This window comes from Streptopelia decaocto (assembly GCF_964273445.1).
Source record: "Streptopelia decaocto genome assembly, chromosome: 12".
NCBI lineage: Eukaryota > Metazoa > Chordata > Aves > Columbiformes > Columbidae > Streptopelia > Streptopelia decaocto.
Window position 1 is genome coordinate 17922395 of NC_138667.1, and position 13925 is coordinate 17936319.

Here is a 13925-nt window from a genome sequence, read left to right on the forward strand (position 1 = left end):
GCTGCCTGGTTCGCCTTGCCAGGGATATGATCAAAGTCGCCAAACTGAAAGCCGAATCTGGCTTTTCCGTAGCCGATGGCACCGACTCGCGGCAGCTGCTGAGCGCGCGGCTCGGAGCGCAGGGACCGAATCCCCGGCCGGCATCAGGCGGCTGCGGTGGCGTCGCGGCGCCTCCGGGTGCCGCTGTTGGCCGAGGCGGAGCAGCGCTGGAGCCGGAGCTGCAGCCGGAGCCACTGCAGCGTCCTGCCCCCGCAGGCTGCTCGCTCGCCCGGCGCCGGCCAGAGCGGCAGCGGCTCAGGGAGCAGCGGCGAGAGGCGACGCGGATTGGCGAGCAGCGAAGTCCGAGCCGGCGCCCACATTGTTCCGGAGGCCCCTGCACTGTTTGCGAAGAGTGTCTGGAAGGAGAGAGGGCAGCGGCAGGAGGGAGGAGCGCGGCGAGCGCTTCCGAGAATGGCGGGCGAGCAGAGGCAGAGGCGGCGGCGAGCAGGCGGGCGAGTGCTGCTGCCCGTTTTGCTGCTGGGCTTGTGCTGGCGGGCGGCGGCGGAGCGGCTCCGTTATACCATCCCCGAGGAGCTGGGCAGAGGTTCGCTGGTGGGGCCGCTGGCGCGGGACCTGGGGCTGAGCCCGGCGGACCTACTGGCACGCAAGCTGCGGCTGGCATCTGCTGCGAAAAGGCAGCTGCAATACTTCATGGTGAGCGGGGAAAATGGGAACCTGTACATGAGCGAGAGGCTGGACCGGGAGGAGATGTGCGGCGAGGCGGCGTCCTGCTCCGTCAGCTTCGAAGCGCTGGTACAGAACCCACTCAACGTTTTCCATGTCGAGGTGGCCATTCAGGACGTCAACGACAACGCCCCACGCTTCCTGCAAGACAATTTCCAGCTGGAGATCAACGAATTGACGTCCCCTGGCGCACGCTTTTTTTTAGGCATGGCAGAAGACGCGGACGTGGGCAGCAACTCGCTGCAGGGCTACGAGCTGGAGACCAACGGGTACTTCGCGGTGGAGGTGAAGGAGAGTCCGGACGGCAGCAAGTTCGCGGAGCTGGTGCTGCGCCGCGCGCTGGACCGGGAGCGCGAGCCGAGCCTGCGTCTGGTGCTGACGGCGCTGGACGGCGGCGACCCGCCCCGGAGCGGCACCGCCCAGCTCTGCATCAACGTCACCGACGCCAACGACAACGCGCCTGTGTTCGCGCAGGACCGGTACCGCGCGAGCCTGCGGGAGGACGCGCCGCCGGGGTCGACGGTATTGAACGTCACCGCCTCAGATGCGGACGCCGGGAGCAACGCTCGCATCACGTACAGCTTCGGGAAAATGCCGGCCAAGGTGCTTAAGAAGTTCGTGGTGGACGCGGAGAGCGGGCTGATCATGCTTCAGGAGGCGCTGGACTTCGAGGATACGCGATCCTTCAGCCTGGCCGTGGAGGCGAGGGACAGAGGTGGTCTGGTGGCTCACTCCAAAGTGGAGATCGAGGTCCTGGATGTGAACGACAACGCGCCCGAGGTGACACTGACGTTAGTATCCAGCCCAGTGCCGGAGGACGCGCCGACCGGCACGGTGGTGGCTTTCCTGAACGTGAATGACCCGGACTCCGGGGAGAACGGGGAGGTGTCCTGTGAGTTGTTGGGCGAGGCGCCGCTGTCGCTTGTGGCGTCGTTGGGCGGCTCGTACAAGGTGGTGACGGCGAGCGCGCTGGACCGGGAGCAGGCGGCCGAGCACCGGGTGACGGTGGTGGCCAGGGACCGGGGCCGGCCGTCGCTGTCGAGCAGCACGGCGCTGGTGTTGGAGGTGTCTGACGTGAACGACAACGCGCCGGTGTTCGAGGAGGCCGCCTACAGCGCCTACGTGGCGGAGAACAACGCGGCGGGCGCGCCGGTGCTGCGCGTGCTCGCGCGGGACGCGGACGCGGGCGCCAACGGTCGCGTGAGCTACTGGCTGGCGGGCGGCAGCGCGGACGCGGCGGCGTACGTGTCGGTGGAGGCGCGGAGCGGCGCGCTGTACGCGCAGCGCTCCTTCGACTACGAGCAGTGCCGCGAGTTCGCCGTGGTCGTGCGGGCGCAGGACGGCGGGGAGCCGGCGCGGAGCTCGACGGCGACGGTGCGCGTCTTCGTGCTGGACCGCAACGACAACGCGCCGCGGGTGCTCTGGCCGGCGGCGGAAGCGGGAGAGAGAGTGCCGGGGTCGGCGCCGGCATTGGAGCCGTTCGAGGTGGTGCCGCGTTCGGCCGAGGCCGGGTACCTGGTGGCCAAGGTGGTGGCGGTGGACGCGGACGCGGGGCGCAACGCGTGGCTGTCGTACGAGCTGGTGCAGGCGGCGGAGCCGGCGCTGTTCCGCGTGGGGCTGCACAGCGGCGAGGTGCGCACGGCGCGGGCCGTGTCGGAGAAGGACGCGGCCAAGCAGCGGCTGGTGGCCGTGGTGAAGGACCACGGGCAGCCGGCGCTGTCGGCCACGGCCACGCTGCACGTGGTGCTGGCCGAGAGCTTGCAGGAGGCGCTGCCGGAGCTGAGCGAGCGGGCGGCGGGCGCCGAGTCGGCGGCGGAGCTGCAGTTCTACCTGGTGCTGGCGCTGGCGCTGCTGTCCGCGCTGTTCCTGCTGAGCGTGGCGCTGGCCGTGCTGGCGCGGCTGCGCCGGGCCGGGCCGCCCGCCGTTCTGCGCTGCCTGGGCGCGCAGCGCTTGTCCGTGGCCGGCGCCGCCTTCCCGGCCGACTTCTGCGAGGGCACCTTGCCCTACTCCTACAACCTGTGCGTGGCGCCGGGCCGCGCCGTGGCCGAGGCCGCTTGGCTGCCGCCGCCGCTGCCCAGCCTGCCCGCGGAGGAGCTTCTGGGCGGGGAGCCCAGCGGGAAGAGGAATCCGAGCAGCAGCGCCGGCGCGGAGGAGCCGCCCGCCGACCCCGACGCACCGCAGGTCTGTAAGCCCGCGCATTCCTTTTCCTTCAGCTTTCCCTAACCTCTTGCTGGCGGTAGTGGGTTGTTGGCTCTTCGTTTTTCTCTTTTGGCGGTTATTCCCGATCCATGGTTATATAAAGGAATGAACTAATGCTGTACCTCCGGTCTTTTGGTACCAGGCTGTGCGAGCTGGCACTTCCTGCCTCATCAGCTGGTCCTCTTCTAGGCTTCGTGACGACGTTCTTGCCTATGCTACTTCTGCTGTGATTCAGGGTTTTTTTTCCTAGTAATTAATATTTTTTTTTCTTAGTAGCTGTCGCAAAGTTTTGTTTTGCGTGTATTATGAGAAAAATGTGATCATACACTCATCTTTCCTGTTAGAGTTAATATTTTGTCTCTACTAGCTAGACTGTTTTTTGGAATTAGTTTGAAAAGAACGTCAGATTTTACCGATGTTTTGGTTGTTGCCAAGGAGACCAAAAAGCTTTCGGGACCTGGGCACTCTCCTTTCAGGGCCTGCCTGTTCGGCACAATCTAGGCAGGGAGAACGGGGAGATGAGCGAACGGCTATGTGGTGGTCCTAGTTGTAATTCGTTTAACATGAAGAGTTTGCTTTATCCTTTTATTTTTTTTTCTTTGTTATGTTCATTCGTATCGCTGCCTTCTGCCTAGTTAGTCTAGAATGGAGCACTAAGTCCTAACTGTAAGCATAGCTCATAAACAAAAATTCCGAAGTGTTCTTTAGTTGGAGGAGAAAATTAGGTTGATTCAGAGCAGCCTCCGATGTGCTGCTGAAAAGTGACAAGGTCAAGAGTGAAGGGTCGTCTCTGACGTGGGCGCCTTTTGAGGGAGAATCTTCGTTGCTGGCTTGTGATATTGTTGGTGCTTGGGAAATTCATGTGGCTGGTGGTGTTCCAGAATGTGTCGGTAGTTAAAGAAGAGTTCCTGCTGCTTGAGTTAATGAGCCTTTTTTCCCTGTTATGAATATCACGTTTTGAATTACACAGCCTCTTTTCTTTTGCTGTCCTTGTACCAGTCATTCAACAATACCGCTAAAAAAATTTCGGGTGGAGATTGTTGTTTTGTACAAATGCGAAAAGACTGCTAATATGCGGCACGTTAAAATAGGGACATATTTTATAATAAGTAGATGGCCATTAGCAAGTAATGTTTCTCGTGGGGTAAAAATAACTCTCATCGTTAAAGAAAAGTATCGCTTACCGAAAAGCCTGTTCTTCATTTCAGTGAGTATCTTCGTTGCTGTTTTTTTCTATAGGTCGGGATATGGGGCAATAATGGGGCAACTTTAACCTGCAGAGAGGTAGAGAGAAAAGTAATTGAAGCTCAATTGCTACAAAAGGGTGTGCAATATGTAATAGAGATTTTCCCTTTGAACGGATGGTGTAAGACTGTAATATTCTAAACTTCAGATTTTACTCTAGATATATCACCATTACAAAAACGTTTTTTCCCCGTCCGGTAGAAAGAAAGCAAACGACTCAGGAGATCACAGCTGGAGAGAAGTGAAATCTCCGTGGCCACTGTCCCATGACTGCGAGCTGTGGGTGGGATAGGCCGGGCGCTGGGCAGCGCTCGGTGCCTGCAGTGCCGGGAGGAGGCTGCGGGCGCCGCTGTTGACCGAGGAGGAGGCAGAGGAAGGCCGGAGCGCTGCCGGCAGCCCCGCCCGCTGCAGCCCGGCTCGCTCGCTCGCTGACTGACTACTCGGCGACTGAGCGGTCTGCGAGTGTCCCCGCGGTGCGGAGCCGTGCTGCAGCGAGGCGGAGGGGCCGGCGGCAGCGGCCGGGAGGGGCGAGCAGGGGCCGAAGGAGAAGGAGGGGCTGCCGTTGTAGGTGCGGTGCCGGCGGTGCCTCGGCGGAGATGTGGGCGGCGGGGAGGCGCCGGGATCGGCGGGGGCGAGCCCTGCTGTGGGGCGTGCTGGTGGCAGCGTGGGAGGCGGCGTGGGGGCAGCTGCGTTACTCGGTTCCTGAGGAGATGCCGAAGGGCTCGTTCGTGGGCGACGTGGCCAAGGACCTGGGGCTACAGCTACCGGCGCTGGGCGACCGCGGCGTCCGCGTTGTCTCCGAAGGTAGGACGCAGTATTTCGCCCTGCACGGGAAGACGGGACATTTAGTCACGACGGAGAGGATAGACAGAGAGCAGCTGTGCCGGCAGCTGGAGAAATGCGTGCTGCGTTGTGAGGTGGTATTACAGGGAGATATGCAAGTTTACGAAATCGAAGTGGAAATCACGGACATTAATGACAACGCTCCCACTTTCAAGGAAATGGACCTGGAAGAGAGAATGAGCGAGACGACAGCCCCAGGGTCGCGGTTTCCCCTGACCGAGGCCCACGACCCGGACTCGGGACCGAATTCTGTGCAGAGCTACGAGCTAAGCGGCGACGAGCACTTCTCGCTGGCCGTGCAGGCGGGTCCCGGCGGGGATCAGCGTCCCGAGCTGGTGCTGGCGAAGGCCCTGGACCGGGAGGAGGCGGCGTTTCACGAGCTGGTGCTGAGGGCGAGCGACGGCGGCGAGCCGGCGCGGACAGGCACGGCGCGGATCCGCGTGGCGGTGCTGGACGCCAACGACAACGCGCCCGTGTTCAGCCAGGCGGAGTACACGGTGCGTGTGCCGGAGGACGTGCCCGTGGGTTCCACCATCGTCATTGTTACGGCCACGGATGCCGACGAGGGGCTCAACGGGTACATAAAATATTCACTGAAGAAGGCGACGGACTTGGCATCGGAGATTTTCCATCTGGACGTCGAAAGAGGAGCAATCACGCTGGTGAGGAGCCTGGACTTCGAGGAAGTCGACTCGTACGAAATGGACGTTCAGGCACGGGACGGCGGGGGCCTTTCGGACACGGCAAAAGTCACGATCACCGTGACAGACGTCAACGACAACGCGCCGAAAATTTCTGTGCGGTCATCACTGAGCGAGATCTCTGAGGACACCCAGTCGGGGACCGTGGTGGCCCTATTGCACGTGCAAGACCGGGACTCAGGGCCGAATGGCGAGGTTCGGTGCTCTCTGGACGGGGACGTCCCGTTCTTGCTGCGCAGTTCGCGGGGCAGCTACTACAGCGTGGTGACGGCTCGCGAGCTGGACCGGGAGCAGGTGTCGGAGTACAACGTGACGGTGCGGGCGATGGACGGCGGGTCGCCGGCGCTGTGGAGCAGCGCGGTGCTGTGTCTGCGCGTGCTGGACGTGAACGACAACGCGCCGGTGTTCGCGGAGGCGCGCTACAGCGCCCGCGTGCCCGAGAACAACGCGGCGGGCGCGCTGGTGCTGAGGGTGCGGGCGTGGGACGCGGACTGGGGGCAGAACGCGCGCGTGCGGTACCGGCTGGGGGAGGGGCGTGTGCGGGGCGCGCCGCTGTCTTCGTACGTGTCGGTGGAGGCGGAGACGGGCGCGCTGTACGCGCTGCGCTCGTTCGACTACGAGGAGGTGCGCGAGGTGGGGCTGTGGGTGCGGGCGGAGGACGGCGGCGCGCCGGCGCTGAGCAGCAACGTGTCGGTACGGCTCGTGATCGTGGACGAGAACGACAACTCGCCTCAGGTGCTGTACCCGCCGGCGGCGCCGCTTGCGGCGGGCGCGGGCTGGGCGGGCGTGGAGCTGGCGCCGCGCTCGGCGGAGCCCGGCGCGCTGGTGGCCAAGGTGGTGGCGGTGGACGCGGACGCGGGGCAGAACGCGTGGCTGTCGTACGAGCTGGCCAAGGCGACGGAGCCGGGGTTGTTCCGCGTGGGGCTGCACAGCGGCGAGGTGCGCACGGCGCGCTTCCCGCTGGCCCGCGACGCGGCGCGGCAGAGCCTGGTGGTGGTGGTGAAGGACCACGGGCGGCCGGCGCTGTCGGCCACGGCCACGCTGACGGTGGTGCTGGCCGAGAGCGTGGCCGAGCTGCTGGCCGAGCTGGGCAGCGCGGCATCGGCGGCGGCGCCGGGCGAGCCGGCCGGCAGCCTGACGCGCTGGCTGGTGCTGGCCGTGGCGGCCGTGTCCTGCCTCTTCCTCGCCTTCCTGCTGCTGCTGCTGGCGCTGCGCCTGCGGCGCTGGCGCCGCTCGCAGCTGCTGGCGGCGGGCGGCGGCGCCTTGCGCGGCGTGCCGGCCTCGCACTTCGTGGGCATCGACGGCGTCCGCGCCTTCCTGCACTCCTACTCGCACGAGGTGTCGCTCACGGCCGACTCGCGCAAGAGCCAGCTCCGCTTCTCGGGCGCCAGCTGCTGCGACACCCTCCCGGCCCGCCTGCCGCCCGACGAGCCCGCGCCGCGGCTGGGGGAGGACCCCGCCGCTCCCCCGGTGAGTTCCAGTGACCGCCCTTTCTCCGCGGCCCTTCCCTCTGCTGCTGCTCTCCCCTTTCACTGCTGCGTTCTGCTGCGTCCTGCCTAGGAATGTTTGGTTAAATGGAAAGACAAGCTGCGTTCTTCAATTCGTTTTGAGCAGGTGGCTTTTGGTTTGGGGAGCTGGACGTGGGATCGTTGCTCAGGGTTACAGTTGGTGTTGGAGGCAGGAGAAGTGGTGCTGCTGCTGGCCTGGGTTTCGTTTAAGCAGGAGTTTGGTTTTTGATCACATGCTTGATCGTTTTTCATTTTCCCCGTGAGATGTGTGATACTGTTTTCCCAGACATTGTTGGTTCTTCTGAACAGTTGTGTTGCCTTAGTAACAAATTGAAATTTGCGTTATTAGCACTGTCAGGTGTCTTCCCGACATAAAGAGATGTATCCTATGAGCAATTACTAACCTAAGTACGTGCAAGCACTGGAGGACTCCCGGTTCAGTGCTCTCCTTTAACACAGATAATAACGATCTGAATGATTTCCTCTCCTTGGTGTTTGAACATCCTGGAACATGCATAATAAGTTGAGGGGTTTTAATATATAAATACGATCTTTGTTCATTACAAGCCCATTCTTATACTAAGAATCATGCCCACACCTGCGAAGACTTTGTGTTTATATTCGACTGCTTCATATCAGGTAAAGAACCCAGCTTTTGGGACAACAGTATGATAGTGGTGTATATCGAAGAGAAATGGTCTGGGCAACTGATCTTTGATGACATATGCTTGTAAATTCAGAGGGTCAAAGAACACCATGCAAATTGTGAAGGGCTGGATATTGTGTATGATTCAATTAAAGGCTGTGAGTGTAGAGTAAGGAGTGTGTGAGGATGGATTCCAGCCAGGAAAATTGGTGGGTCAGTGTGGTTTTGTCTGAGCAATGGTTTGGCTTCATGGCTGGTGCCAAGGCCTGTGCCATGTTTGCTGTGATTCTGGATTCCCTGTCCTGAAAGGCAATGGTCGTTCTGTAATCCTAAAGTGTTTGCACAATAACTGTGCATATAGAATGGTGATCCATGTGGAGAGAAGACAGGAGCCAGCAGGAAGGAGTGGGGGGTGAGGTGGTGATGCTATAGGAGAACAGATGGTCATTTCCTCACCTGTCATGTTTAAAACAAGCATGGTCTAATGGAGTACCATGCAATTTGAGTTGATTGTGTACAATAACTTTGGCCTAAGAAATGTTATTCCAACTGATCCATTCACTTCTGTATATTTCTAACTCTTCCCTTGCTTCTTGTCATAAGCTTCTTGTCGTGAGCTTGACCTCAGGGTGTCTGATCAAATTGGGAAGGTCACATCTGTTCTAGTTGTCTGAGTTCAGGTGCCTTCCCTGTACACACCTTTTCTCTGCTGCTTCTCTGCCCTTTCCCCACCATATTCTGCATCCTGCAGAGGGAGGTTTGGTTACAGGGAAGGCAAAGCTTTGTTTTGCAATGCACTGTGTGCTGCTGCATCATGCTCGGGGGCAATGAATGTGGGATTGTTGCTCAGCATTACAGTTGGTGAAGGAGGCAGGAGAAATGGGGCTTTCATTGAACAGTCGTTATTTAGGATGAATGTAAGCCAGTATTGGAAATGAAAGTAGAGACACCTGTGCTTGCTTTAGGGTGGGTCTTGTATTTGGCTCATGTGTTGCTCACACAGCCCGTTCCTCAGCCAGCAGTGACAGCAGTGTCATTTTGTGTACCAGAATGCAGTGTGTGTTTTCCACATCGGAGGTACTTCTTCCTCAACGGAGGCAGCATTCCCAGGTGTTGCTGCAAATTGCCTGTTGCTTGCGGGAATTTCCTTGGATGAGTCCAAATGAGCTCCAACTATCGTATTGTGGGAGAGGGTGGAAGAGAAGTGAATGTACTTTTGTTAAGAGTTGCATTCTAAAATATGTGTGTGCACATAAGCACTGGTTGGTCACCTTGGTTGTGATCCACCACTGTGCTCTTCCAAAGATGGAGCGGAGTTAAAGAACGGGATGTTTGCAGACTGAATGTGGTGCTTATACACTATAAGCCTCTTCTTTGACCTTCGAACTATGGGTAAAGTGTTAGAAAGAAGAGAATATTGTCACGGTTTCTGCTGGGATGCCTTAAAAAGAGCATGACACTTCACCAAATATATTCTTGCTCTGAAGGGTTATTCATTTATGCTTTTTATACCACCTTACAGCTTCATTCATATTTTTATCTGATGTATGGCAGCACTTGATATTTTGATACTAAGTGTTTAGAAGTGATGCAAACAGTGTATAAGGAAGAGAGTAGAAGCTTTCTTAACAGCGCTACTGGTTAGAAAGGTTGTTTTCTTCTGTGCTTCTTACCAGCTGGTGAGCACATTCTGAATCTTACAGTATTTGGAATGATTTTGTGAGAACGAACTTGCTGACCAGAAGAAGAATGTTCACACGGTAACCTTGTGGCCTCTTCAGTCAAAGGAGGGTTAACGTCCAATGGATCGTTGCTGTCCTGTGAGCACCTAACATCTGCTTTACCATTCATCATCATGTCTTTTACAGAGATGGTCGGGAAGCGCTGCAGCTGAGTGTAGCAAGTATGTCCGAATGCCGATATAATGTTCATATCTTGCTTGGTACCATTCCACAAAGGATTGCACTATTAGATATACACAGGTATTTTCATTGTGAATGGTTTATTAATTCCAGGTTTTCTAAAACCCTGTTGTTAATGGCTTTATTTGTCACTATTGTCTTACAACACATTGTGATTTACTAGTAATTATTTGAAATGTATGAAGCAGTACCTTAGAAATGCAATCACAAATGATGGCAAAGGGCAAAGTTGTGCATAAATACCTGTTCAGTACTTATAAGTGGCCTTCTTGTCTTTGTCTATCTATCTGAAGTAAAATGCGACTACTTCTTTGTGAGAATGGCCTAGTTGCTGAGGAAGAGTCTGTTTTCACAGAAATATGTCTGAATGGCCATTTGCTGGTAAATGCAACAGTTGAAGAAGCTTGTGAAGGAGAAACTGAGCCCTGTAGGCCATGTCTCTGTATGTTTTGAGGGAGCAGGGAGAGTGGCATAATGAGGAACTGAGTTACCACCAGGAACCTCTGAATGAGCACAGTAGTCATCCATGGAATCATCTCTTGTTTGCATCAACCAGAGTTTAGGGAAGTCTACTGTACCTGTAGTTTCCAAATCCGTGGTCAGTGTAGTGCTTCAAATGATGTAGCTGGTCGTAATGTGCCTTGCTCTCTCAATGGTCATGAAGCAAGATTTGTTGTTTGGCAGAGACTCTTGCATTCTGTAATTTTCTTTTATTATCGATGAGAGATCATATTACCGTACAATGAGGTACTGAGGAGGATCAAGTAATTTTCATAGGTGTTGAAAGGCTTTATCCTTGCCATCTTCTGACGGCCCCACACGTGGAGTGTTCCTTGTAATGTGGGTGCAAAAGACACATCATTGTCTTGGTGTCACAAGCAAACTGCCTTCTCTAGTGCTGCCCTACTGACTGGTAGTTGTAGTATTCTGGGCACGTGGGAACCTTTCTGCTGCACCTCCATGTTACTAGATGTGCATAATTACCATGTTCCCTAAAAGAGGTAATTTTGAAGAAATGCAGAATCTCGCATTTCCGTAGCCGATGGCACCGACTCGCGGCAGCTGCTGAGCGCGCGGCTCGGAGCGCAGGGACCGAAGCCCCGGCCGGCATCAGGCGGCTGCGGTGGCGTCGCGGCGCCTCCGGGTGCCGCTGTTGGCCGAGGCGGAGCGGCGCTGGAGCCGGTGCCGCAGCCCGAGCTGCCGCAGCGTCCTGCCCCCGCAGGCTGCTCGCTCGCCCGGCGCCGACCAGAGCGGCAGCGGCACGGACAGCAGCGGCGAGAGGCTGCGCGGATTGGGGAGCAGCGGAGTCCGAGCTGGCGCCCACATCACTCGCTGCCCTCCGGAGGCCTCTGCGCTGTTTGCGAAGAGTGTCTGGAAGGAGAGAGGGCAGCGGCAGGAGGGAGGAGCGCGGCGAGCGCTGCCGAGAATGGCGGGCGGGCGGAAGCGAGCAGGCGGGCGAGTGCTGCTGCCCGCTTTGCTGCTGGGCTTGTGCTGGCGGGCGGCGGCGGAGCGGCTCCGCTACACCATCCCCGAGGAGCTGGGCAGAGGTTCGCTGGTGGGGCCGCTGTCGCGGGACCTGGGGCTGAGCCCGGCGGACCTGCCGGCACGCAAGCTGCGGCTGGCGACTGCCGCTAAAAGGCAGCTGCAATACTTCACGGTGAGCGCGGAGAACGGGAACCTGTACGTGAGCGAGAGGCTGGACCGGGAGGAGATGTGCGGCGAGGCGGCGTCCTGCTCCGTCAGCTTCGAAGTGCTGGTGCAGAACCCGCTCAACGTTTTCCACGTCGAAGTAGCCATACAGGACGTCAATGACAATGCACCGCGTTTTCTTAAAGATAATATTAACTTCGAAATAATTGAATCTACAATTCCCGGTGCTCGTTTTTACCTTGGCATGGCAGAAGACACAGACGTGGGCAGCAATTCTCTGCAAGGCTACGAGCTGGAGGCCAACGGGTACTTCGCGGTGGAGGTGAAGGAGAGCCCGGACGGCAGCAAGTTCGCAGAGCTGGTTCTGCGCCGCGCGCTGGACCGGGAGCGCGAGCCGAACCTGCGTCTGGTGCTGACGGCGCTGGACGGCGGCGACCCGCCCCGGAGCGGCACCGCCCAGCTCTGCATCAACGTCACCGACGCCAACGACAACGCACCGGTGTTCGCTCAGGACCGGTACCGCGCGAGCCTGCGGGAGGACGCACCGCCGGGGTCGGCTGTACTAAACGTCTCCGCTTCCGACGCGGATGCCGGGACCAATGCCCTTATCACCTACGGCTTCGGGGAAACGCCTTCCAAGCTGCTTCAGAAGTTCATAATGGACGCGGAGAGCGGGACGATCATGCTTCAGGAGGCGCTGGACTTCGAAGACACACGGTCGTTCAGCCTGGCCGTGGAGGCGAGGGACGGGGGCGGTCTGGTGGCTCACTGCAAAGTAGAGATAGAGGTGCTGGACGTGAACGACAATGCGCCCGAGATATCGATGCTGTCGGTGTCGAGCCCGGTGGCAGAGGACGTGCCGCCAGGCACAGTAGTGGCCCTCCTTAACGTGAATGACCGGGACTCTGGGGAGAACGGGGAGGTGTCGTGCGAGCTGTCGGGCGAGGCGCCGCTGTCGCTCGTGAAGTCGTCAGGCAGCTCGTACAAGGTGGTGACGGCGAGCGCACTGGACCGGGAGCAGGCGGCCGAGCACCGGGTGACGGTGGTGGCCAGGGACCGGGGCCGGCCGTCGCTGTCGAGCAGCACGGCGCTGGTGCTGGAGGTGTCTGACGTGAACGACAACGCGCCGGTGTTCGAGGAGGCCGCCTACAGCGCCTACGTGGCGGAGAACAACGCGGCGGGCGCGCCGGTGCTGCGCGTGCTCGCGCGGGACGCGGACGCGGGCGCCAACGGTCGCGTGAGCTACTGGCTGGCGGGCGGCAGCGCGGACGCGGCGGCGTACGTGTCGGTGGAGGCGCGGAGCGGCGCGCTGTACGCGCAGCGCTCCTTCGACTACGAGCAGTGCCGCGAGTTCGCCGTGGTCGTGCGGGCGCAGGACGGCGGGGAGCCGGCGCGGAGCTCGACGGCGACGGTGCGCGTCTTCGTGCTGGACCGCAACGACAACGCGCCGCGGGTGCTCTGGCCGGCGGCGGAAGCGGGAGAGAGAGTGCCGGGGTCGGCGCCGGCGCTGGAGCCGTTCGAGGTGGTGCCGCGTTCGGCCGAGGCCGGGTACCTGGTGGCCAAGGTGGTGGCGGTGGACGCGGACGCGGGGCGCAACGCGTGGCTGTCGTACGAGCTGGTGCAGGCGGCGGAGCCGGCGCTGTTCCGCGTGGGGCTGCACAGCGGCGAGGTGCGCACGGCGCGGGCCGTGTCGGAGAGGGACGCGGCCAAGCAGCGGCTGGTGGCCGTGGTGAAGGACCACGGGCAGCCGGCGCTGTCGGCCACGGCCACGCTGCACGTGGTGCTGGCCGAGAGCTTGCAGGAGGCGCTGCCGGAGCTGAGCGAGCGGGCGGCGGGCGGCGAGTCGGCGGCGGAGCTGCAGTTCTACCTGGTGCTGGCGCTGGCGCTGCTGTCCGCGCTGTTCCTGCTGAGCGTGGCGCTGGCCGTGCTGGCGCGGCTGCGCCGGGCCGGGCCGCCCGCCGTCCTGCGCTGCCTGGGCGCGCAGCGCTTGTCCGTGGCCGGCGCCGCCTTCCCGGCCGACTTCTGCGAGGGCACCTTGCCCTACTCCTACAACCTGTGCGTGGCGCCGGGCCGCGCCGTGGCCGAGGCCGCTTGGCCGCCGCCGCCGCTGCCCAGCCTGCCCGCGGAGGAGCTTCTGGGCGGCGAGCCCAGCGGGAAGAGGAGCCCGATCAGCAGCGCCGGCGCGGGAGAGCCGCCCGTCGACCCCGACGCACCACAGGTCTGTGAGCCTGCACGGTCCTTGAGTCTGAGCCTTCCCTAACCTCGTGCTGGGATTAGTGGTCTGTTGAATCTTGGTTTGTCTGCTCTGGCGGTTCGTGCTCATTTCTGTTTCCGTGGAGGAATTAACTAATATTGTGCCGCTGCTCTTTTGGGAACAGGTTGTGCGCACCCGCACTTACTGCCTCATCAACTGTTCCTCTTTTAGGCTTCATGGGGAGGTTCTTGCCACTGTTTGTTCTATTGTGATCCATGTAGTTTTCTTCCTAGA

General features: G+C 59.9%; 3 protein-coding genes across 4 annotated transcripts in view; all 3 read left to right on the plus strand.

Moving 5' to 3' along the window:
* Positions 1–263: 263 nt before the first annotated feature.
* LOC309445324 (protocadherin gamma-B5-like) lies at positions 264–2946 on the plus strand (the record flags this gene model as incomplete). Its single annotated transcript, XM_082063962.1, has 1 exon — positions 264–2946. Exon 1 carries the CDS (start codon positions 451–453, stop codon positions 2944–2946), a length of 2496 nt encoding a protein of 831 aa, XP_081920088.1. The 5' UTR covers positions 264–450.
* A 1817-nt stretch (positions 2947–4763) lies between these two features.
* Positions 4764–7271, plus strand: LOC309445325 (protocadherin gamma-A2-like; the record flags this gene model as incomplete). The annotated part of the gene is made up of 1 exon (XM_082063963.1): positions 4764–7271. The coding sequence occupies one exon, from the start codon at positions 4764–4766 to the stop codon at positions 7269–7271; it is 2508 nt and encodes an 835-aa protein (XP_081920089.1).
* Positions 7272–9886: 2615 nt separating this feature from the next.
* The window catches only part of LOC309445054 (protocadherin gamma-B4-like), a gene marked incomplete at its 5' end in the record, with an annotated part of 61088 nt that continues 57049 nt past the window's right edge, over positions 9887–13925 (plus strand). The window contains one exon of one of the 2 annotated variants that reach the window (XM_082063501.1): positions 9887–10788. Coding sequence is in view for 1 of the 2 variants with exons in the window: in XM_082063498.1 (XP_081919624.1) it covers positions 11214–13655 (2442 nt within the window). Of the gene's footprint in view, positions 10789–10894; positions 13656–13925 lie in introns of those variants that run through there. The other variant, XM_082063498.1, reaches the window with a different exon arrangement.